The 27122-nt window shown below is 36.6% G+C and overlaps 1 protein-coding gene across 3 annotated transcripts; it reads right to left on the bottom strand.

Annotated features, from left to right (window-relative positions):
- Positions 1 to 10106: 10106 nt before the first annotated feature.
- LOC103401297 (methylthioribose kinase) lies at positions 10107 to 14509 on the bottom strand. Of its 3 annotated transcripts, none has more exons than XM_029109647.2 (6): positions 14195 to 14509; positions 13476 to 13793; positions 12743 to 12891; positions 12446 to 12647; positions 10899 to 11110; positions 10107 to 10444 (listed from the first exon to the last, which is right to left on the bottom strand). In XM_029109647.2, the coding sequence occupies exons 1-6, from the start codon at positions 14378 to 14380 to the stop codon at positions 10276 to 10278; spliced, it is 1236 nt and encodes a 411-aa protein (XP_028965480.1). In that variant the 5' UTR covers positions 14381 to 14509; the 3' UTR covers positions 10107 to 10275. The 3 variants fall into 3 exon arrangements, with proteins under 3 accessions (XP_028965480.1, XP_008338229.1, XP_028965481.1); XM_008340007.4 differs by having other exon boundaries at positions 12743 to 12845; positions 13484 to 13793; XM_029109648.2 differs by having other exon boundaries at positions 12743 to 12921; positions 13488 to 13793.
- Positions 14510 to 27122: the final 12613 nt, after the last annotated feature.

The following is a 27122-nucleotide window of genomic DNA, read 5'->3' as shown; positions in this document are numbered from 1 at the left end:
AAACCATGAGTGACACCTAGCCGTATGTCATGGTTACCCAAGCTAATCAGAAGAGGTGGAGAACCTATTCAGTCTGGGATTACAAATGCAATACGGTCCTTCTCTAATCTAATACTCTTGACCACATTGTTTGGTTTGATAGTTTATTTTCTCATGTCTACTATCCAATGTGTGTCTTGTGCTTATATGATTACCTTGAATGTGATTAGGAACGCATTCCCAAATCTCATTCATACTCTGGCCAGAGATTCAAATCATATCAGAGAGTATTCTCCCTCAAACGGTTTGAAGGTTAGAGATCCCTTGTTGCGCATTCACTTGTCTCCATAGCTAAGCGGCTTGACCCCAACGATGCCGTGGACACCCTCCTGGTGGGATGACTTTGACATAATCAAAGATCAAGGTCTTAACCACAAGACAACTATGATGCCTCAGGTCAAAGGACTACTTTGCATTATCCCAACCATGAGTTCTCATGTGACATGGAATATGAGAACTCTTCGTTGATCGCGTTCAGTGAACTCATTCTCTATTGAGCACCTACCGTACTTGTCTTGATGTCACACACACCAATGATTCGAGACTAATCACTCTCCCTGAGAGAAGACATAGTACGTACCGATCTTGACGGACTGTTAATGCCCAATTGGCAATCCTATGATCAGGAACGTTTAGGATGTGTCTACGAAAGAATGGTCTCAAGAATCTAACTTCATTAGATTACATTCTCCCAATCACATATTCCTTGGACTTTATCGTTTAAGCATATAACATTTATATGAGACGGCTCAAACAATAATCTATGCCCTTTATATGTTAAACTAGATTAGTTTAACATGTGAAATGTCCGTAAAGTATCATCACATGATTGGCTTTAGGGCACATTTCCAACAATCTCCCACTTGTACTAGAGCCAATCAGCTTGATCATCAATGATGATATCTCTTCTGTAGTCATTTCATAAATGGCTGAATAGTAGGCCTAGACAGTGGATATCTATATGTGTTATCCATAGAAGCAACCTTGAGAATACCGACGTCACCATTATACATGATTCTCAATCATGTGGTTCAGTCTCTCATTTGTGTTCGGATCTTGATGAGACCTTGATTCCCAGGCTTGAGCTATCGCCCCATTAGTGTCATACACTTTCTGGTTGGAACCGAATAGAGAGTTCATAAATGAACTTTCCCATCCAAACAACATTGTTGTAAACTTCTATATGGCAATATATCTTGCATTCATAATGGAACACACTAAAGTCATTACTTTAATGTTTCCATCCAAATATCTCTTTAGTCATAATAAAGAGATATTCGTTTATCTCTTCATTCATAATGAAGAAACATCCAATGATGGATTAGATTCATAATCTAATACATTTACGCTTCCATTACGTTACTTTGATTCTTCCTCGATCTTTGAGGAATTTATCCTTTAGTATTTCTTAAATACTTAAGGACTCACTTGACAGTTGCCATGGTTCTGATCCTGGGCTTGCACTGATATCATCTTATACCGTTCTAGGTACAACTCATATCAATGTTTTTCATACAATATGAAATACATAAATCACCTTTGTGCATATGCATAAAGGATTCTATTTACGCATTATTTCTTTGGGAGTCAAAGGGGTACATTCCCTTTGAGAAGGGCAACTTGCTAGTCTCACTAGAATCGTCCTTTCTTATTGAAGTTTATCATCATATGAGAAACTTCCTAGCATCCATTGTCTATTATTAGGCATTGATATAATCCAATTATATCATGAAATATATCATTATAGATTTCCATCCCATGTATATAGACTATATCTCCCATATACATTCTATCGTTTATAGAATGCTTAAAGTCATAACTTTAACGAAGAAGTATTCTTTTCATTTCCAAAATTAATATATCATATATATTTAAATTTTAGGAACATGATTAACTCCCACTAATCTTTTGTAAAACTAGTAAACAAAAGATTCATTTATATCTTTATGAGAAATCAAACGATTTGAACCTTTTCTCATAAAATGCAAATAGCTCCCACTAACTTGCTAAGATCCATGATGGATGGATCTCTACAACTTACATGTCTTGTGATTTATAGTTTTAGACATATATTATCAAGACTATCTTAATAATGGTTTCGGAAACCCATATTATGTCCAAACATTGAATCACCATTTAGTTGTAGTTAGCAATCTTCGAATTAATTGAAACCAAGACTATCTCAAAGATGGTTTCTTCAAAGTCAACCATTCTCTTTGATTGTAGTCACCTTAAGCTACCAATTAGCTATGAAGGTTTCATTATTTCGAGTCAAATGGTACTTTACCATTTCCTCGAGTATATATCGTATATGCACTCAATGTAGTTATAAGGATTTTCATTCTTATTTCTTTCGAATTAAGAGGTGCAACTCTATGACATAGTCATAAAGTTCAAAACCATTCAACTGAGACGGTTTATAAATCCTTATCGACTACCTTGGAGCTTGTGGTATAGGAACTAGGTTGTTATATTTGTTGATTACTTTCTTGTCTCTCAAAGAACCCATTCTTTGAGTTCTATCTCTCGTTCATTTGCTTTTAGGCAAATCACATTGTAGAATTACAATGAACTACCCAACAAAACAACATTTGTTAGTTGGTTTATAGAAGCGATATCCAAAAGTTATTTTAAGGATATCCTACAAGATTATTATAAAACAAATATTGCTTGTTAGCACACAACCCCAAATCTTTAACATGCTTAAGATTTGTCTTTCTTTCCAACTACATCTTATGGAGTCATGAAAATATTGGAAGATCTTCTCATTGACAATCATATTGTTTTAGAAGTATATATCCTATATATGGGTAATAGATAACATCTAACGAACTAAATCTTATTCAAGTTCGTTCTTCTCCTAATGGAGAAATAGATTATCTTATGATGCTATTTCCTTGATATCTTTCAAGGAAACTTATCTAAAGTGTTACCTTTCCTTGGATCAAATCTAAGGAGGTAAATACTTTAGATGTCTTACTCGTCAACTTACATTTCTTGAATTCTTTGAAACATTTTTCAAAGTATTCGGACTTGTGTTTATTCAAAATAAACTATAGTCCAACCGAGAGTGATCTTCGGTGAATGTTATCCAACATGAGTAGTATTATGTTTGTGGACAAGTGCCACTAACATTTAAGTGAATTAACCTCAACAACTTTGTGATTCTTTCTTCTTTCCAAAAGAATAAAGATTCGAACATTTCGCCTCTATACAATTTTAACAAGAAGGTATTGGATCCGGATCTAACGATCCAAAGCGTCCATTTATGACCAACTCGTAATTTATGTTTTAGAGGTATCACAACTTTAGTTAGGATTAGTCACTACCCTGCAACCTTTTGGGTTTTAAGCATCATTATTTTCTAAACAGTTAACACCACCATATTATCTCTACTATAAAGATAATTAATTAGATTACCATAATCTAATCATTGATTAATAAAGAACATTGTTTTGTCAAACAAAACATTTATCCATTTCACATAGTGACGGAATTTAGTTCCTTAAAATTGGAATATAAAGACAATCTATGTTTTTCCAATTTCTTTGGTAGTTCATATGAGGAAGTAAGTACCATCTGCTTTCGCAGAGATCTACATTTGATTCATGCTTCGAATGTGAAGTACTTTCTCTTCTCTCATTAATCTTCTACTTCTTATTAGCCACACTTTTACAACGATTGTAAAACATAGTCACTAATACGGAATCAAGCATTCAAGTAGAAGAACCAACTGTTTTGAACTTTTCAAGAACAATTTACAACACCTTCGAAAAGTGTGTTCTTGACACTTGCAAGACATTTCTTGCAAATACCCCTTCCAATGTCCATCCTTTCATAAAGAAAGTTTGTTCCCTTGGAGTTATTTATCTTCTTTATTTGACTTTCACCTTTGACTACATTAGTCATGGTCCCTAAACTCTCACTATCTCTCTTGAAACCTTTTTCAATTGTGTTATACACATCAAACAATTTTGGAGAGCATGTGGTTTATTGTTCACTATATAGTTTACAATAAACTTAGTGAACGATTAGGATAGGGAAACAAAGGTGAAGTCCTTGCCTAGTTTCCGTCTCGTTAAGTGGTTTATCACTTCAACACTTAATGATTCAAAATCATCATAAGTCCATGTTAATGGACTATTTTTGTCAACCAACCATTATGTTCTAAACATAATTACAAACCTTCAAGAGTTGTACAAGGCAACTCTCATTTCTTCATACAACAATTTGTAAGTGAAGAAACATGGCACATAAAGTGTTCATGCCTTTGTGCTTTCTTCTCAAGTTCTTTGTTCATTTAACTAAGAAACAAGCACTAAGTGTTTGCATTGACTAAGAGTTGTTCAAAGCAACTCCTATTTCTTCATACAACAAATTGTAATTGAAGAATTATGACATTAAAAGTGTTGTCCTCTTTATGATAGACCTTTTCTAACATATTCTTCTAATGATACATTATCAATAGTAAGATTGTGAGGATGAGACTACTTTGGTACTTTTACAAGCCATTAAAGACAATCTATGGTTTTGTAGTACCAAGTCCGTAAACTAAACGTTCGGTTTTGTCAAGTGTTGGATAGCGTTTGCAAATATATTGGTAATCAAATACATAACGAATATAAATTGATTGATTTTAAGCCATTTGATTTGGGTCTTTAAATCAAATAGCACCACCCACTATTTTTGGCAAATTCCATATCCCTCATAGGAATTCGAGAGTTTTGGATGAAACTCCTAGTAGGTTATGGGAGGCTCACTATTACCAAGCCCACCTCACGATGATACGATATATGGCTAGCAACAATAATAATGAGAGAGTACGCTTACTCATTTGCAACTCATGCAAGTACCCATCTTATTTGGCCTCTAGAGAATGTAACCTCACAATGATATGATATTGGTTCCATTGCACTTAGTTAAGTTCTTCCCACCATGCTTAGTGTGTGAAGGGGTTCAAGAATAGCCTCACGATGATACGATATATAGCTATCCTCGTTGCCTACACTCACCTCATCATATGTATATGGATTCCTCCTGAGTATAAGCATGCACTGTGTACTCCCCCATGATAGGGTGAAGCCGGTGTACAAGTCATAAACGATTGGATCCCACCACGGTGGAAGGCCACGAAGAGATATTCTAAACATCTCTCGCTTATCAACTTAATATTGGTTTGGTTGAGGGTTTTAGGTCTCATCACATATAAACATACATTTTAATCTCTATTAAAACTATTTTGGTCCTATTACAACTATTGTTCCATCTCATTGTTTTAGTTGTACATAATACTCCCACTATGCTTTTAAAACGGTTTTTAAAGCAAGAGTATATGATACTACTAACATAAACTTTGCATTCATTTGATGGACTACATAGTTGTCTTAGGGCCTAAGGATGATTATGAACCTTTGTTTAGATTCAACACGAGCCTTGTGTTGAACCTCGGTCTAGGAATGAAGATTGATTTTAGTTACGCGTTTAATCACATTAAGGCGTGTTGTCTTATGGGCGTTGGACCCAACTACTTCATTTTCATGCATATCGTATAAAGCAAGAAAGAAGTACTTCAAAGTAAAGGTGAGCTTATGCTCATTACAACATTTGCATATAACAAATTACTTTAAAGTAAAGAAGAGCTTAAGCCCTTTTACAACATTTGATCAAATCAAATTACAACCAAAATCTAATCTACACATTCCCATGGTTCAAACAAATTTGAAACGCCTTTCACATAGCTCAATTATATTAGGCTTAGGTTCATAATCACCCTTTAATTAATTAACACTTTAACTAATTAATGAATGCAACATTTTCATTTGGTTTTTGTATCCATAAAATTGATTTAAATGGAGCTAAACAAAATGAAAATCCAATTCTCATTTAAAGAGACAAAACAATTTTGTTCTCATCCTATTTGGGCCATCATGCAATTAACCTCAACTTTTGGGCCATATTGCAATAACAAAAACTTTTGGGGTCACTTTGTATAATACACAAAAGTCACAACTTCATGTAAATACAACTAGAACCCAAACTTTTAATAATGCAAAAACATCATTAAAGGATCAAAACAATTTGTCCTTTAGCGTTTTTGGACCTAAACGTAAAAACGTAAACTTTTGGGCCAAAGTGCAAATACACAAAAGTATCAAAACTTTATGTAATTGCATAAAAGCCCCAAAAGTACTCCCTTTGAGGGAGTGGCCTGTTTTAGGGAGAGGATAAGAGTGGTGTGTGTGTTGATTTGTAAGTTTTGTCAAAAAACATGCAAGTGTATGTAAAAGGATATGTTTATGAAATAATTCAATCATTATTATTTCAATCATCATTTATACAAATAATTAACACTTTAAATACATGATAAATCATTTAAAAACATATCACATATACTTTATGAAATAAATCAAAACTTTGAATCAAAACACCAAACCTTTTTGTTCTTGGCAAGAACATCAAGAACAATGAAGAACATCCATGAAAAACCCAAATTTTTCCATGAACTTTTTCCACCCAAAAACATTCCAAAACCATTCTTACTTAAGGGAAATAACATCTAACCAAACTAGGGTACTTAGGGGTTCCAAAGAACACATTAAAACACTTTTAACAAGTCAAACAAGAACCCAAAAATTCACCCTTTGATTTTGGCCGAATTTTCCCAAAAGCATGGCACCAAATTTTAGCTCCAATATTCATGCTCATATGAACAACATCTACAACATTTGAGATAGCAAATTTTCCAACAAAATTTACTTTCAAAGAAGCAAGAATAAAGCTTGTAACAATTACAACTTTTAGATCACATACTATGAACTACAAAACACAAAAGGATTCACCAACTACTAGACCTAGGCTCTGATACCACTTGAAGGAATTATTTTGTAAAACATGTTCATTTGAGCAACATCATATAGCATGCAATTAACAATTAAAAGGCGGAATCATGCTTGTATGTACTCAAAAACAAAACATGACCATGAAATTCAAAGCCTAGTAGATTGGTGAACCAATAATCAACTCAAAAATAAGTGAGTTGAAATTAATACCTTTGTAGATTCCTCTTTGCATAAGCAAAGGCTAATCACCCAAAGAGATAGGGCCTTCATTCCTTGCTTCTTAGATCCATGGATTTGGATGGAAGAATAGGTTCTCCAAGTTCCCAAAATTGAGAACCTCTAAGTCTCTACACCAAGGAGAGATTGGATGATGAATGAGTGACCTTGGAGGATTAGATGACTAGCTAATCACCTCCAAGGTGTTGGCCTCTTTAGAGAGAAAATGGAGAGACAATTCTCACCCATTTTCCCCAAAAATAAACCCTTATTTCACTTAATGAATATTTGGCTATAAAGTCATTTATATAGTCACTTCTTTAAGTGACCTAAATAACCAAAACCCTAATTCATTCCTCATGGCCGGCCATATAGGGATTTATGGGCTTTTGGGCTTTAATGAATCTTTATTCATTAAATTGTCATACAACTTAAGTTAATGGGCTTGACGTTCGAAGCCCATTGGGCCTTAAGGTCCAAAACTATCCCGTGGTCTTTAACGAACTTATTCGTTTGATTAATTAACATATTAATTAATCCTTGCCATAAATAATTAAACCATTCAATTAATCTTACTCATTTCATTTATTTCGTCCATCTCTACCTTACACGGTGTACGATCCATTAGGTTCCTTTTAGCGAGGTAGTGGGCGATTAAAACCATTTTACATCGATTGTGAATTGAAACTATTTTCAATTCTCCCTTTAGTGATTACACACGTTTAGGGCTTCCACAAACCATGAGTGACACCTAGCCGTATGTCATGGTTACCCAAGCTAATCAGAAGAGGTGGAGAACCTATTCAGTCTGGGATTACAAATGCAATACGGTCCTTCTCTAATCTAATACTCTTGACCACATTGTTTGGTTTGATAGTTTATTTTCTCATGTCTACTATCCAATGTGTGTCTTGTGCTTATATGATTACCTTGAATGTGATTAGGAACGCATTCCCAAATCTCATTCATACTCTGGCCAGAGATTCAAATCATATCAGAGAGTATTCTCCCTCAAACGGTTTGAAGGTTAGAGATCCCTTGTTGCGCATTCACTTGTCTCCATAGCTAAGCGGCTTGACCCCAACGATGCCGTGGACACCCTCCTGGTGGGATGACTTTGACATAATCAAAGATCAAGGTCTTAACCACAAGACAACTATGATGCCTCAGGTCAAATGACTACTTTGCATTATCCCAACCATGAGTTCTCATGTGACATGGAATATGAGAACTCTTCGTTGATCGCGTTCAGTGAACTCATTCTCTATTGAGCACCTACCGTACTTGTCTTGATGTCACACACACCAATGATTCGAGACTAATCACTCTCCCTGAGAGAAGACATAGTACGTACCGATCTTGACGGACTGTCAATGCCCAATTGGCAATCCTATGATCAGGAACGTTTAGGATGTGTCTACGAAAGAATGGTCTCAAGAATCTAACTTCATTAGATTACATTCTCCCAATCACATATTCCTTGGACTTTATCGTTTAAGCATATAACATTTATATGAGACGGCTCAAACAATAATCTATGCCCTTTATATGTTAAACTAGATTAGTTTAACATGTGAAATGTCCGTAAAGTATCATCACATGATTGGCTTTAGGGCACATTTCCAACAGGAAGTGGGTGATTGAACAGTACGATTCATGTGCTTTCTACTTCGCCAGAAATCTTCGACAGAATGCCTATAATTTCCGCAAAGCTGAGTGTGCGTGTGACAGGTGCTGACAAGGCTGGAAAAGTAGGTGCCTCTTCGATTTCTGAGATTGGCCCTCGTGGTCTCTGAGCAGCCCAGCTTTTGAGAAAGCAAGCCTCTTCGATTTCTGAGATCGGCCTTCGTGGTCTTTGAGCAGCCCAGCTTTTGAGAAAGCAAACGCCTCTTCGATTTCTGAGATCGACCCTCGTGGTCTCTGAGCAGCCCAGCTTTTGAGAAAGCAAACGCCTCTTCGATTTCTGAGCAGGCGCCTCTTCAATTTCTGAAGCTTCGTCGAGTGCAGATTTTTATAGGGGCTGACATTAAGTTCCAAAGCACACTTGAATATCCACCAGTAGAAGCTCCATTCTTGCACTTCTAAGATCTTAATTTGTCTGACCTCTTCTCTTTTCAACATCTTTGAAAATGTCTGGCCCCTCCGACCGTCGTTTTGACTTGAACCTTGTTGAAGAGGCAGCCCCGCCTTCTCCAGACAACATATGGCGCCCATCCTTTGTCTCCCTTACTGGTTCTCTTACCGTTGGGGATTCCGTGATGAAGAATGATATGACCGCTGCGGTAGTGGCCAGGAACCTTCTCACTCCCAAAGATAACAGACTACTTTCCAAACGGTCTGATGAGTTGGCTGTTAAGGATTCTCTGGCTCTCAGTGTTCAGTGTGCAGGTTCTGTGTCTAATATGGCCCAACGCCTATTTGCTCGAACCCGCCAAGTTGAATCATTGGCGGCTGAAGTGATGAGTCTCAAACAGGAGATTAGAGGGCTCAAGCACGAGAATAAACAGTTGCACCGGCTCGCACATGACTATGCTACAAACATGAAGAGGAAGCTTGACCAGATGAAGGAATCTGATGGTCAGGTTTTACTTGATCATCAGAGATTTGTGGGTTTGTTCCAAAGGCATTTATTGCCTTCGTCTTCTGAGGCTGTACCGCGTAATGAAGCTCCAAATGATCAACCTCTGATGCCTCCTCCTTCTAGGGTTTTGTCCAGTACTGAGGCTCCGAATGATCCCCTTCCGGTGCCTTCTCTTTCTGGGGCTCTACCGACTGCTGAGACTTCTCCTAAACAACCTTTGTGAAAGCTCCCTCTTGTTTGTTTATTTTGACTCAAGTATATGTACATATTTGTAACTTATCGGAGATATCAATAAATAAGCTTTCCTTCATTTCAACGTATTGTGTTTAATAAACCAAAGCCTTCTTCGCTAAGTTCTTTGAATTTTCTTTTGTTGAAGCTTGTATGTTGAAGCTTTGTGAGTGGAGCATATAGGTTGAGGTAGTGTTCCCTTAAAAAAAAAAAAAAAGCCATGTTTTTATTTAGTATGTTCATGGCCAGACGAAGTCAAATTACAAGCAGCCACACCTAACATTTGTATATTTCTTCCCAGAAATCACTATTTCAAATTTTCAAGCATGTTGCTAATTTTTCGTAGAACCGTCTCAGAAGTCGTTACTTTTACTGGTGTTGTTGAATGGCTGAAATAACTTCGTTAATGTCCTGAAATTTTTTCCTCTCCTTGAGAAGGAGCTTTGCTAACTCAAGAGCTCGACGCTCACAACCCGCCCGCTTGCTGGCATCAGCTATTGACTCAAAATCTTCAACATGTGCAACTCCAAGGATTCGCCTATTAACAACAAAAATAAAAGCATTATTATCGAAATTAATTCAACAGTTTCTTGAAGCGCTGTGTGTGTGTGTGTGTGTTTGTGGTGTTTCTTCTAGTAGGCCATCCTTCACCGTGAAATATTTATTTTAAGCACGGGGTTTTCTGGTCTAGAAGCTCTTCCCTCTTGGTTTCAAAAGGACTACCGAGTTACGAAAACAAAAATCTCATAGAAGCTACGGGTAAGGAGTTAAGAGACCACATAAGAATGGCACAAAACTACAAACAAGATAGCAGTCTGTGCATATGGGTCATTGCAACGAATCAGAGAAGAGGATTCCGGTTAAGAATGAAAATAAATGAAAGATGCATGATCATGATTCTGAATAGATCTCATTATTAGTTTTCAATAAATTTCGTTTGGGCAAAAACATCAAATACGAGAACTAAAGAAATATGCAGTCTGTTTTCTCACCTTATCATTTTCACAGCGCCAAATCCAAGAGTGTCATGAAGCAGATCTTTAATAAATTTCTTTTGTACAAGCTGTAAAAGCGCAGGGTTGTTATAAATTGCAGGTAGATATGCGTCGCCAGAATCTTTGTTCGCATCCCATAGTGCAAGGAATTTCCTGTCGAAAAGGTTCCAAGTGTTTTCAATTGTCCTCAAAATCCAAGCCTTGTATGCCTGCATCATAAAGCAAATTTCATACAAGACCATCACACCACACCATAACTAAACACTAATAATAGCAAGTCGAACTATGAACCAATCAAGGGCGGAGGTAGAGTATGGCTAGGTTGGGCTATGGCCTAGGGTAAATTTTGGAATTTTAGAAAGCAGCATGTAGTTTGATAAGCCAAAGTTGTCTAATTTTGAAATTAGCACAGCATTCTTTGATAAAATTAGCCTACCTCGAACACAAAAAGAAAAATAGCCCACCCATATAAACTTTCCTAGCTCCACCCTTGTAACTGTTACTCCATAACTCTCAGGTTTAACATGTTATAGAACAGGCCTTATACTGTCAGAAATTACACTGAAACTACATGAAGTTTTCTTTTAGTTGCACAAACACCCCTGCTGTTGGATCATCATAAGCCAGGCACATGCATCGGTGGGAAACCATTTTTAAATACCAATAGTAACAATAACTAAATCTAAACTATCTGGCAACCAAAACTGCATCCGAAATTCCAAATACTCAAAATGTATTTTAAAAAAACACCACATGTTATATTCAAAGAAACAGCAAAGCTTTTTCTACCATTGAAACTAAAGCAAATCTCGAATCCACCATCGAATGTAAGGACAAACTCTGCATCTATTCCTTCTATTCAAATCTCGATCTTACAAAAGCTTATATTTTGATAACTGAATTGGGATCACATTCTTCTCTGATTTTTACCTTTTCCTCATAATCTAAGAAGTTTCTAAAAATGTCTTAAGAGAATCAAGCTTTTAACTTTACCAGTACTGACTGAAGAGGTGGCCTTCCCTAATTTTTGATCTGTTCTTCAACTTGAACACTCACAAGGCGACCACCGATTTCACTAAAGAAACAGACCCGGCTTCTTACACTGAAACATCTAGCAGATGTTGCCAATATTTCCAGTCCACAACTATCCAATGGATGGTTATCAAAATACAACATTTCCGGTCTCCACCGGGTTACATTTCAAAAATGAAACAACAAATCACAAACATGAAGGTTGATGAAATTATTTGAGAAATCCTGAAGATCAATTTAACGTGATAGTTAAGATGATTAGCAAGGTCTTGATAGGTGACATAGGGGAACAATAACAATATACACGTACAGAACTAAATGACTTAACAACAATGTAGAATAATCACATTGAAATACAACATGACAAATTATATGCAAATGATAAATAACACTGAAAAACAAATAACGTCACAAGAGCTGAAAAACTTGAAAAGAATTCATCAAGAAGAAAAGAATAGTAGAAAGCAACGAGTTAAAGATAATGATTTAAGATGAAATGGACCAGGACATACTTTTCGATCATTCTGGTCATTAGCATGCCCATCTTGTGCATAGAAAGCCAAAATCAAGTTGCCCAGAAAAGCTCCAATATCAAAACCCATTGGTCCATAAAATGCAAACTCTGGATCTATAACTTGAGTTGAATCATGAGTCACCATTACAGAACCAGTGTGAAGATCTCCATGTACTAGGGCTTGGGCTCTCTCACAGAACCTACAGAAGAGGCAATTTGATCGTTCAAATGACAATTAAAATGAAAACATGACATAGAGAATCATACTGCTACAAAGATTCGATAGTCTCATTACAAGGATTTCAACTCAGCAACTTCAAGCTTCAAAGCTTTATCCCCCCGCACAGCCTCAGCATCCGAATCAAGATAAGGAGAAGTCCATTGGTTATATTGAGATACTTTGTAAGGGTCAGAAAAAACAACCTGCTCAGTATGCCTGCATAACTCCATATTGCCACAAAATTCGGCAACCGCAGAAAGTGGACATGAAGACGAGTTATGATATATATACAATAGCAGATTGTTCATAAGGCAAAACTGCAATGGAATTGAATCTGTACACGTTGAAATCAATTTTAGAATACTAAGATTCAAGTTGAGTTCCTTTTCTCACGTCGTGTGTTAAACTGAACAGAATTCAACAAGAGATTATCAATCTAAGAAATTGTTTTTTTTTCTAAACTCAATGACTTTCCTAATCATTTTGGCTAAGTATAAGCGAGCCAATTATGAACCACAACTGGAGAACATGGTGCATGATTATTCTCTTCTCTCACAACCAAATCAAACTATTGGCAGGGTTCAAAACAATACCATTCTGGAATAGGACCAAAATGTTCAACCAATCAAGATCCAGGACAAAAACATCCTTTCAAATGATATAAGTGTATGCTATGATTCACAATTTCATATACATTCCCTTCAAAGCATTTCAACTTCATGCATTCTATCTCCAACATGTTATAAGAAAACAAAAACGTACATGACAACTATGTGAAAACAAACTAAAATCAACTAAAAGAAAATACATTCATACGAGCTTTTTTGTGGTCTGTGGTATTGTGATACAGGAGGGATGTGAAGAACAGAGTCTTTGCAATACAGTCGGACATGTGGTCAGCCAGCAAGGGGTACTCAACTCCAGCAATCAACCCTTTTCTCAGTATGATATGCGGGGGTTCCAAATAGCGCATGCCTATCAAAGACATGGTCTGATCGAAATGATAGACTTCAGGAGCATGATCAGGACTCAAACTTCCATGCTCTTTAAGTGCCAATGCCTCAAAATATGCTCTTTCCTTTGTCATTGGCCATGACTCCCCAATACAACGGATATATGGAAGAGCCTGCAAAACCAATCAACGTATTTCATCAGACGACATCCAAAGCTCACTAATTTTACATTTTCACCCAATCAAAGTAAAAAAAAAAAACTCCCATTGGAGTTGAACCCAAGTAAAACATTTTGGAGTTGAACCTAACAAAATTTGATCTGACACCACAAACCCATTAGCATATTTCATCAAGGGACATCAAAAGCACACTGATTTTAATTTTACCCCTATCAAAGTCTAAGTCTAAGAACACAAATTAAACACTTTGGAGTAGGACCCCCAACAAAACTTGATCAAATCCCACAAACCCATTACTACCCAAGTGTTGAAAAATCATCAGCTGCTTCGAATCCAATACAATTTGATCAAACATCCAGAACCCATTACTACCCATATGGTGAAAAATGATTTACCTGCTTGATGACGAAAGAACCAGAAGAACCAACGACGATGAAGACGAAGTTGAGATTGCCATCGCCAACTTCTTTGATGGTTAAGTTGTCGAACTTGTTGCCTAGCTTAGAAGCGAGAGAAGGCGTGGCCCTTATGTACTCTATGAGGACCTTCTCGTCCAGAGGCCGGAACTCGGAGAAGGCCATGGTGCAGCGGTAGCGGCGACGGAGGTGGGTGGAGAGTTTTTTTCGTAGGGTTTAATCCCTATTCGGCTGGTCACGGGTCTGATTAATGTCCACTAGTTTCAAAATTAAAAAATGGCACATAGACTTGCTGAGACAACCGCATAATCTGCCCAAATCAGCCTAAGTCGCAACTCACTTAGACAGAAAATAGATAATTTTTATTTTACATTTTATTTTATTTTTTCAATAAATTGTAAGAGATTTGTTGCATACTTAAATGAACACACCTTATATCCTTATTTCACATGTTTTCTTTATGTTCCAATACTTCATAATATATATATGCATTCTATTTTGTAGTTTTTGATGAAATTATATATATTTTATGTATAAGCAAACACTTATTTACACGAAATATGATATATTTACTTAAATTCGCATAGTTCGCCTAGACACCCACTTAGGCACTAGGCCCCAACCCGCCATCCGACTAGCGCCTAACGTCTTTTAGAACCTTGGGTTTAATAAGAAAGTGAGAGTGAAGAGGTTTGAAAAGCGGTCTAAATAGTAACGTTGGAATTAGAGTGCATTTTTGCCCACTGTCAAATGGTAGTAATGCTCACTACACTTTAAATGAGTTTGAATTTTGAGATTTGTGACTATTTACTATACGAATCTCAAAATTCAAACTCATTTAACGGTGATAAAGAGATGGTGAGCATACACCATAATTTATAGTGATGAACAAAAATAATCCTTTCGAATATGGATGGTGAGAAAGGATTTGTGTACTTTTGGGTGTGTTTGTTTGACCAGATTAGGGGGGACTGGCCTAGACTAGACTAATTACTAGTGTAGTCTCATGTTTGGTTTGCACAAGGATTAGGTTTAATGGGATTTGACAGGACACGCATCGACTAAGTACTTCGTTAGAAGGGCTTAGCGAGACCCCCCAATCAGTAGGGGACTGCTAAGACCGTTCGCGTCCCTTCCTCCTCACGTCCTCGTCTAGCCGTCCTCCTCGTGTCTTTTTCCTGGTTTGCTCAACCAACCTCGCCGGACCACCCCACCGACGGCAACGATTGTCGATGAGATGTACAAATTCTCGACTCTGTGCTTCTTTGGGTTTAGTCTGAGCTACATGAAAGATGAGAACGACGACGATAGGCGCAAGGCTGAGTTTGAGCTCTCCACTACCAGCGGCATGGCCATTCTCGTCGATTGGAGGAGGGGATGGGGGTGGGTCATCAGAGAAGAGAGGTTTGGAGGAAGATGTCACAACCCGTCCCGGAAATGTACATTATTTTGTTATCGTTGATGTGAAAAGACTAAAATTCCCTTGAGCGTTTATGGCATTGTGGGACTATGTGTGGTTGAGGACCAATGTGTTAAGTTCCTATTATTTTGGACCCAATTGGAAGTAAGGAAAATGGGTTGTTTGATTGGTGACCTAAAAATCTGGACCACACATCCTGTCTCTCTCACTCTCCCGTGCTCTCTCTTCTCTCTCTCTCGGTTTCACTCTCTTTCCTTTGAAATGGTACGGATAAGCACCCAAGACCCTTGAAACTTCACGGATCATGGCCAAAATTAGTACCATTGTGTTCGTGAGTACCATACGAGTTCAAAGTTACCCAGTTCAGGTAAGACCTCGTTCGATATCACGTTCAAACTTCAAGCTCCAAGTTGAGCACTATTCACGAACTTTTAAATGGTTATGTTTTAGGACAATCCAAGCTCATAGCGAGCTTAGTGAGGTCCTAAGAAAGCTCAGAGTGCTTCGTTTGAAGGTTTTGGACGTCGGGATTGTATGGACGAAGTTTGGCCGATTTTCTTGGAATTCTCCTGTGCGATCCCGTGACTTTTAGAGCTTTAAATTAGTATGATCGTGTTCTACAAGTTAAGAGCTTCATTTTGGTATATATTGCGTGAAAAATGGTGCAAAAACGAGTGAGAAAAAGGCAGTTGCAGGTCTGCCTAGAATCCGGCACCAGCGACACTATTCCGACGTCTGGAGGTTGAAGATGATGCGCGTGTTGGGCACGTGAGGCCGTGCCTTCCACGGCGCGTGGGGGCGCGTGAGCCACCTAAAAGTTTATCTAAAAATATCACGATGTTCGTGAGGTTGTGTAGGTCACGTTGGTATATTTAAATACCAAAATTGAGCAATGTATGAGAAGTTTTTATAGTTAATTCGCATATAGGTGAGACTTATCCCGAGGACGAGCGTATCCACGGGCGACTCGGGGGCTACGACCCTTCGACATACCAATGAGTGGGCTTTTGCTTTCAGTATATATTTATATACTTGATATATTTCCCAGAAATGCATTTCTAAGGAAAATATGCTTTGAAATAATATGCCAAATGCTTCTATATTTTGAATCTGTATTGCATGGTTGCTTATATATATAAATGTGGTGATGTGGAGGCACAGGTAAGTTCAGGTAAGTTATGTTTGGTTATGTGAATCATCAATGATGTGTTATGTGATTGAGTAAGGTTGAGCTCATAAAACTGCACCTAGGGTGATTGTGATTTAGCCAGAGATGTGAAGTACATGCCTGTTTATTTACGTCACCTCCCGTACTATATGCTTATATTGGATCCAATTTAAGTACACAGTCTTGTTGTACAGACTTTATTCATGGTTCCTACTCGTAGGTGACTAGTGATTTAACTTAAGTGCACAGTCTTAAGCATAACTGTATTTCACCCAATCTTGTCGTACAAACCCTTTCTAGAGGTTCCGACTTATGTGCAGTATATTGCCGTATAGGTCATTGTAGTGACTTTGGCTAGATTTACTTTTGAGCTATGAATTCAGTAGTATAGACCACCTCAGGGGTTCCGGCTAACATATCATATTTCTATGAACTTATTCTTACCTGAATTGCTTACTCTTACTCTGTCATATCTTGGCATGACATATATATGCTTATGATTATGTGAAGTATGAGTTGAATTGATATATTTTCATATTCATTTATGTATATGCTTATATTCTGATTCTAGGAAAAATTATACATGTTTTACAGCGAGGGGTTAGTATATTGATAAATGAAATGAATTTGTAAAACATTTGTTTTTGCCCACTCACGTTTTCTGTTTTGCGCCCCTCCAGGTTTGAAGTAAGCTTGTTGTTGGTGGCTCAAGGGCGTCGGCTGTTCTGACTTATCTGAATAATAGTAGGACATTCCTGGTACTGTATAACTAGTACTTGTCCTACTGGACTGCACCTAGACTTTATGCTCTGATTAAGAGTGTTGACTGTTGTAACTAACTCCTATTACTTTCTGTTTAGTAGTGCACTCTAGTAATATGGTTTTTAATTATTCGTATATTTGCTAACTTTATCGCTTCCGGTGCACATGGCTACATCACTCTCACGTGACGGCCAATATGCCTTGACCTCGGTTGGGGTGTGTTAGAGGAGACGATGGTGGGGTCAAAGGAATAGGGATGAATTTGGTTGACTGAGATCCGCAATTGAAAATGGAGGCTTGCGACTGGACTCTCCTAATACCTCTTTTGCTACTTTTCGGATACAACTAGACATGGAATCCCACCTTTGGCTAGCTTCCCCCTCTCTATCCCACACGCATTGGGTGATACTTTCTCTTTGAAAATGGCTTGTTTTTCTCATTTTAGATTCCACCATCTAGTCCTTGGGCACTTCCAAGTCTTGTTCTTTTTTCTCTCTCTTTTGATATGTATATCCATCACCAACAAGCGATGTTGATTAGCCAAGCTCTCTCCCGGTATAACTTTGCAATCCTTACAAGTTATACCGTCCTATTTCCTCATTAGAAGAAAATCTATTTGTGTTTTTGACGAACCACTCTTGTAGGTGATCACATGTTCTTCTCTCTTCTTAAAGAAAGTGTTGGCTAAGAAGAGATCATATGCCATTGCAAAATCCAAGATAGCTTCCTCATCCTCATTTCTCTCCCCAAAACCATGGCCACCATGAAAACCTCCATAGTTGCCTGTCTCCTTGCCCACGTGTCCATTTAAATCTCCTTCTATAAATACCTTCTCCGTCTGAGCAATTCCTTGCACCAAGTCTCCAAGGTTTTCCCAAAATTTCTCCTTCAAACTCGTATCCAACCCTACTTGAGGTGTGTACGCACTAATCACATTGATGAGTTCTTGTTTATTACAATGTTGATTGCCATGATTCTATCTCCTACCCTCTTGACATCTACAACATCTTGTGTCAAGGTCTTGTCCACGATGATGCCAACACCGTTTCTCGTTCTAGTTGTGCCCGAATACCAAAGTTTAAAACCTGAGTTTTCTAGATCCTTTGCCTTAAGACCAACCCATTTAGTTTCTTATAGGCACATAATATTTATCCTTCTCCTCACCATAACTTCCACTACTTCCATAGATTTTCCCGTTAAGGTTCCTATATTCCACGTTCCTAAATGCATTATACTCTTTTGAACTCTAACCTTCTGTCTTAACTTCTTCACCCTCCCCCGTCTAGTAGGATCAAAGTACTTCTTTTGTGTGTCTTGTGTAAAGTTGATAGGAGCATATGTTCCCAAACAACTTTGAGTGGAGTCGTTCAAAAAGAAGTTTCTATGACCCTCTTGCTCATTGAACATTGCATCCGGGTGCCGATGGAGATACAGCCACCCTTGCTCACTTATCACTGTGCTCGGGCCACACTATGCGCCACTTATGGGTGACATTTTGGTTTTAGCACGAATTTGTTCTGGATTCATTTTCATAAGGATTCGACGTAACCTAGGAGTGCCGATTGTCGACTACCTGACGCCCTTCCCCTCCTTCTTTATCCGGATGTCGACTACCTGATGCCCTCCCCTTCCTTCACATGTAATCACAAAGAGAGAAAAAATAAGTTTTTGTAACATGCTTGAAGGAAGAAACTCAAACTAACGCTACAACCCTGAGAGACTTTAACCTATTCCTTGTTTGGAGAGTTATTAATCTGTGAATTCTTGTTTTCTAAAGTAATTGCATGGTCTCATTATTTCTTTGCTTGGTTGCTACTTAGAATGTTTTTTCATCATTTTAGTTCCAAATACTAGAACTCATGCCTGTTTCATTCAAAGCTTAAAATTGATTCCATAACAAAGACAAGATGAAGTTGTTTAGTTAACACTAGAGCCAAAAAGCCTTAATCCCTTGCATATGTTTTGTAGGTTTAACCCTTTTGAGCCTTATTTAGCCTATTTTCTTTGTTAGCCACATTATCCTTACCTAGCCTAGAATAGGACTATCCACACCCTTGTTCTTAAAGTATAGTGGAGCATGACTTGGAGAGAATTCCTTTTGATCAACATTTCGCAGAAAACAAGTGTGGGGGAAGGTTATTTCCAAAAAAAAAAAAAAGAAAAAAAAAAAGAAAAAACAAGTTGAGAAAAGAAAGGAAAAGAGTTCTAAATAAGTGAGAATGAACTCACAAGTATTGGTTGTTGCAGAAAGGGTCCAAAAGTTTGAATCCGGCCCTAAGTGTTGTAAGAATCCTTCCCTTGTGTTTAAAGTTAGTTTCTACAATCAAAAGTGAATTCTAAGTGTCAATTTCATTATTTTTTCTTACTATTGCTTTAAGAACATTTGTTTATCCTTAACCTTTCTTTGTTAGCCAATACCCTTAGCCCCATTACAACCCTTAGACTTCTATCTTAGTTGTTCTGTGTTTAAATATGTGGAGTTTGAAATTGGTACGAGCATATGGAATCCCTGGTTCTCATTTCTAAGTAGTGACAATCCGTTCATGAGATCATATATACTTGCATTAATAATTCCAGAAAGTGCCTTCTTTGATTATAACATATGTGAGTGGCTAGTCTACATGTTTAGATCAATCTTCTCACATATACCTAGTATAGGGAGTGTAGTCAGAAAATCTATGTGAAAACATAGAGTATATCCAGTGAGGAATTGAGGGAATTCTCTAAGGCATGTTACTACATTCAAAACATTGTTTTAATTGATTAAATGCGAGATAGTGAGTGGTGACTGCGATTAAGTATGACCTCGAGGGTAAGGATAGCTAAAATCTATGTGAGTAGTGATTTTTAATGTGTCATGTTTCATTGGAAATCCCTGAGGCAAACATTGGAAGGTCTAGGTTATGTTTTGTTTGTTTTGTTTTGCTCGAGGACTAGCAAGGATTGTGCCAAATCTACCATTGGAGTGTTGGAGCATTTCTGGGTTCTTTCTATCCTTAGTTTTAGTCCAATGTTTAGTTTAATTTGATTTTCAATTATGATGAACATGTGGAACTAATTTCGTTTTAGTTAGAGGAGAATTCAAAACCATGAACATATATGTGATATGAATTGATTACATCCAGTTATTGTTTCATAAATCATGAATACAATTTACTTATCTGTGTGATTGATAACTTGTTCATGTGTGTTGATTAAGGAGGCCTACTTAGCTTGCATGCATGAATTTGATGCTAGGATATAAGGGAATTTCACCTAATCGTTGTGAACTTATATTCATAAGTAGTAAAAGTCACTAGTCATGATTGTGTTAAGGGAATTCTTGGCAGGAGTATCATGCAGTTCATAGTTAGGAATGCCTTGTCAATGTTTATGGTTGTCACAGAACTTAATAATCTTTGATATGTATCTCTATCATGCTGTTCATATAGGGAACTTGATAAGAATAATTTGGTTGCGTCGCTAAGTCCAATTCAATGAATTTAGGAAAATCTGAAAGTTAATTTGTGCTTCTCACGATTAATTTGGGGCATTGTCGTTCATGGTTTATCGGAGGAATAACTGGAAATCGATTCGTATACATATGTGTCATGTGTGGAGAAGAACCCTCTAGCTAGCCATTCACCCATTAAATCACCAATTTCGTCCAAAGTATTTAGAGTCTTTAAATCTGTTTGCTTTTAGTCTTAAATTCGTCAAAAACCAACTCCCTCTTTATATTTCGTGTTTTTAGTTAGAATCTGTCCAAAACTGGTTTCTTTACATTGTCTTGAGTCTTCTTAGTTCAAATTTCGTCTAAATTACCCTCTAGTTCTTGTTTTGAGTCAATTTAACTTAGTTTGTGTGTTTTGAGTTTGTTTAGTCTATTTTGAGTAGTTTGAGTTTAGTTTTCTATTTTAGAGTCTAGTTTTCAGTTTTTAGGTTTAATTTGTGTTGATTAGCATCCCAAACTAATCCCCAGTCTAGAATGATCCCTACTTACGCGTACTACAACTATCTTAATAGGGTTTAATTTGTGTGTTAGTTTTTACCACATCAATAGAAGCAACACCAATCTTCTTTTAACCGACACGTTTTTCTTTTTATATGACACTACTATTTTAAAAGATTAAAATCTATGTCGGTTATAAGTGACATAAACAGTTTATGTTAGTTATAAGCGACAATGACAGTTTATGTCGGTTATACCCGACAGTAATTCCGACACCATGTAAAGTAGGTGTCGGAGATGTCTTATCCACTAGCATGTTATATAAAACCTGAAGGGAATATTTTGTGAAAACATGTTCATTTAAGCAACATCAATAAGCATGCAATTAACAATTAAAGGCGGAAACATGCTAGCATGCACTTAAAAACAAAACATTAACCAAGAAATTCAAAGCCTAGTAGATTGGTGAACCAATAAACAACTCAAAACAAAGTGAGTTGAAATATATACCTTTGTAGATTCCTCTTTGTATTTAAACAAAGGCTAATCACCCAAGAGATAGGGCCTTCATTCCTTGCATCTTAGATCCATGGATTTGGATGGATCTACACCAAGGAGAGCATGGATGACAAATGAGTGACCATGGAAGAATAGATGGCTAGCTACAACTTCCATGGTGGCCGGCCTTTCTAGAGAGAAATGGAGAGACAATTCTCACCAATTTTCCCCAAAACAAACCCTTAATGAATAAAAGGCTATAAATTCATATTTATACCTTTATTCATTTGAGTGGCAAACTTGTAATTAAAGCAAGTTCACTACCCTTTCTCTATATGGCCGGCCATGGGGGGTTGTTTGGGCTTTTGGGTCTTAGTGAATCATTATTCATTAAGTTGTCATACAACTTAAGTCAATGGGCTTGACGTTCGAAGCCCATTGGGCCTTAAGGTCCAAAACCTATCCCGAGGTCTTTAACGAACTTATTCGTTTGATTAATTAACATATTAATTAATCATTGCCATAAATAATTAAACTATTCAATTATTCTTACTCATTTAGTTTGTTTCATCCATCTTCACCTTATACGGTGTACGATCCATTAGGTTCCTTTTAGCGAGGCAGTGGGCGATCAAAACTCTTTCAAATCGATTATGAATTGAAACTTACTTTCAATTCTCCCTTTAGTGATAATACACTTTTAGGGCTTCCACAAACCATGAGTGACACCTAGCCGTATGTCATGGTTACCCAAGCTAATCAGAAGAGGTTAAGAACCTATTCAGTTTAGGATTACAAATGCAATACGGTCCTTCTCTAATACAATACTCTTGACCACATTGTTTGGTTTGATAGTTTATTTATTCATGTCTACTATCCAATGTGATTCGTGTGCTTATATGATTACCTTGAATGTGATTTAGAACGACTTTTCTAAATCTCATTCATACTCTGGCCAGAGATTCTAAATCATATCATAGAGTATTCTCCCTCAAACGGTTTGAAGGTTAGAGATCCCTTGTTGCGCATTCACTTGCCTCCATGACTAAGTGGCTTAACCCCAACGATGCCGTGGACACCCCGATGGGGTGACTTTGACATAATCAAAGATCAAGGACTTAACCACAAGACAACTGTGATGCCTCAGGTCAAAGGACTAATTTGCATTATCCCAAACATGAGTTCTCATGTGACATGAGTATGAGAACTCTTCGTTGATCACGTTCAGTGAACTCATTCTCTACTGAGCACCTACGTACTTGTCTTGATGTCACACACACCAATGACTCGAGACTAGTCACTCTCCCTGAGAGAAGACATAGCACGTACCGATCTTGACGGACTGTCAATGCCCAATTGGCAATCCTATGATCAGGAACATTTAGGATGTGTCAACGAAAGAATGGTCTCATGAATCTAACTTCATTAGATTGCATTCTCCCAATCACATATTCCTTGGACTTTATCGTTTAAGCATATAACATTTATATGAGACGGCTCAAACAATAATATTTGCCCTTTATATTTAAACTAGATTAGTTTAACATGTGAAATGTCCGTAAAGTATCATCATATGATTGGTTTTAGGGCACATTTCCAACAATCTCCCACTTGCACTAGAGCCAATCAGCTTGATCATCTGTGATGATACCTCTTCTGTGGTCATTTCATAAATGGCTGAATAGTAGGCCTAGACAATGGATATCTATATGTTATCCATAGAAGCAACCTTGAGAATAACGACGTCACCATTATACATGATTCTCAATCATGTGGTTCAGTCTCTCATATGAGTTCGGATCTTGATGAGACCTTGATTCCCAGGTTTGAGCTATCGCCCCATTAGTGTCATAGTGTCAGTACACTAGATACACTTTCTGGTTGGAACCGAATAGAGAGTTCACTAAATGAACTTTCCCATCCAAACAACATTGTTGCAAACTTCTATATGGCAATATATTTTGCATTCATAATGGAACACACTAAAGTCATTACTTTAATGTTTCCATCCAAATATCTCTTTAGTCATAATAAAGAGATATCTGTTTATCTCTTCATTCATAATGAAGAAACATCCAATGATGGATTAGATTCATAATCTAATACATTTACGCTTCCATTACGTTACTCTAATTCTTCCTCGATCTTTGAGGGATTTATCCTTTAGTATTTCTTAAACACTTAAGGACTCACTTGACAGTGCCATGGTTCTTATCCTGGGCTTGCACTGATATCGTCTTGTACCGTTCTAGGTACAACTCATATCAATGTTTTTCATATAATATGAAATACATAAATCATATCAATGTTTTTCATATAATATGAAATACATAAATCACCTTTATGCGTATGCATAAAGGATTCTTATTTACACATTATTTCTTTGGGAGTCAAAGGGTACGTTCCCTTTGAGAAGGGCAACTTGCTAGTCACACTAGAGTCATCCTTCTAATTGAAGTTTATCATCATATGAGAAACTTCCTAGCAACTTTTGTCTATTATTAGGGATTGATATAATCAAATTATATCTTGAAATCTATCAATATAGATTTCCATCCCATGTATTTAGACTATGTCTCCCATATATATTCTATCGTTATAGAATGTTTAAAGTCATAACTTTAACGAAGAAGTATTCTTTTCATTTCCAAAATTAATATATCATATATACATTCATATATATCACATATATATATATATATATATATATATATATATACAAATTTAGGAATATGATTAACTCCCACTAATCTTTTGTAAACCTAGTAAACAAAAGATTCATTTACATCTTTATGAGAAAGCAAACGATTTGACCTTTCTCTCATAAGACGCTTATAGCTCCCACTAGCTTGCTTAGATTCATGATGGTTGGATCTCTACAACTTATATGTCTTGTGATTCATAGTTTTAGACATATATATTATCAAGACTATCTTAATAATGGTTTCGGAAACCATATAATGTCCAAACATTGAATCACCATTTAGTTGTCGCTAGCTATCTTCGAATTAATTGAAACTAAGACTATGTCAAAAATGGTTCCTTCAAAGTCAACCATTCTCTTTGATTGTAGTCACCTTAAGCTACCAATTAGCTATGAAGGTTTCATTATTTCGAGTCAAATGGTACTTTACCATTTCCTTGAGTATATATCATATATATACACTCAATGTAGTCATAAGGATTTTCATTCTTATTTCTTTCGAATTAAGAGGTGTAACTCTATGACATAGTCATAAAGTTCAAACCATTCAACTGAGACGGTTTATAAATCCTTCTCGACTACCTTGGAGCTTTTGATATAGGAACTAGGTTGTTATATTTGTTGATTATTATCTTGTCTCTCAAAGAACCCATTCTTTGAGTTCTATCTCTCGTTCATTTGCTCTTAGGCAAATCACATTGTAGGATTACAATGAACTATCCAACAAAACAACATTTGTTAATTGGTTTATAGAAGCGATATCCAAAAGTTAATTTAAGGATATCCTACAAGATTGTTATCAAACAAATATTGTTTATTAACACACAACCCCAAATCTTAACATGTTTTAAGATTTGTTTTTCTTTCCAACTACATCTTATGGAGTCATGAAAATATTGGAAGATCTTCTCATTGACAATCATATTGTTTTAGAAGTATTTATCCTATATATGGGTAATAGATAACATCTAACGAACTAAATCTTATTCAAGTTCGTTCTTCTCCTAATGGAGAAATCTATTATCTTATGATGCTTCTTTCCTTGATATCTTTCAAGAAAACTATTCTAAAGTGTTACCATTCCTTGGATCAAATCTAAGGATGTAAATACTTTAGACGTCTTACTCATCAACTTACATTTCTTGAATTCTTTGAAACCTTTTGCAAAGTATTCGGACTTGTGTTTATTTAAAATAAACTATAGTCCAACCGAGGGTGATCTTCGGTGAATGTCATACAACATGAGTAGCATTATGTTGTGGACAAGTGCCACTAACATCTAAGTGAATTAACCTCAACAACTTTGTGATTCTTTATTCTTTCCAAAAGAATGAAGATTCAAACATTTTGCCTCTATACAATTTTAACAAGAAGGTATTGGATCCGGATCTAACAATCCAAAGCATCCATTTATTACCAACTCGTAATTTATGTTTTTAGAGGAATCACAACTTAGTTAGGATTAGTCACTACCTTGCAACCTTTTGGGTTTTAAGCATCGTTGTATTCTAAACAGTTAACACTACCATATCATCTATACTATAGAGACAATCAATTAGATTACTATAATCCAATCATTGATTAATAAAGAACAATGTTTTGTCAAACAAAACATTCATCCATCTCTACTATAGTGACGGAATTAAATTCCTTAAAATTGGAATGTAAAGACAATCCTTGGTTTTTCCAATTTCTTTGGTAGTTCATATGAGGAAGTAAGTACCATCTGCTTTCGCAGAAATCTATATTTTATTCACTTTCCGAATGTGAAGTACTTTCTCTTCTCTCATTAATCTTCTACTTCTTATTAGCCACACTTTTACAACGATTGTAAAACATAGTTACTAATACGGAATCAAACATTCAAGTAGAAGAACCAATTGTTTTGAACTATTCAAGAACAATTTACAACACCTTCGAAAGGTGTGTTCTTGACACTTGCAAGACATTTCTTGCAAATACCCCTTCCAATGTCCATCCTTTCATAAAGAAAGTTTGTTCCCTTGGAGTTATTTCGCTTTCTTCATTTGACTTCTCCTTTGACTACCATAGTCAAGGTCCCTAAACTCCCACTATCTCTCTTGAAACTTATTTCAATTGTGTTATACACATCAAACATTTTGGAGAGCATGTGGTTATTGTTCATTACATAGTTTACAATAAACTTAGTGAACGATTAGGATAGGGACACAAAGGTGAAGTCCTTGCCTAGTTCCCGTCTCTAGAAGTGTTCTAACACTTCAACACTCAATGATTCAAAATCATCATAAGTCTATGTTGATGCACTATTTTTTTGTCAACCAACCATTATGTTCTAAACATAATTACAAACCTTCAAGAGTTGTACAAGGCAACTCTCATTTCTTCATACAACAATTTGTAAGTGAAGAATCATGGCACATAAAGTGTCAATGCCTTTGTGCT

This window comes from Malus domestica, chromosome 10, assembly GCF_042453785.1.
Source record: "Malus domestica chromosome 10, GDT2T_hap1".
NCBI lineage: Eukaryota > Viridiplantae > Streptophyta > Magnoliopsida > Rosales > Rosaceae > Malus > Malus domestica.
The sequence above is the reverse complement of the archived record's forward strand: the minus strand, read 5'-3'. Positions and strand labels throughout refer to the sequence as shown.

Bases quoted from the DNA above. Each gene is read 5' to 3' on its own strand.
- LOC103401297 (XM_029109648.2), bottom strand. From the start codon at position 14,380: ATGGCCTTCTCCGAGTTCCGGCCTCTGGACGAGAAGGTCCTCATAGAG. The intron at 12,922-13,487 runs GCTCGTATGAAT...TGTCCACTTTCT, and splicing joins ATACCACAGACCACAAAAAA to GCGGTTGCCGAATTTTGTGG. The intron at 10,445-10,898 runs GTGAGAAAACAG...TGTTGTTAATAG, and splicing joins GGCGCTGTGAAAATGATAAG to GCGAATCCTTGGAGTTGCAC.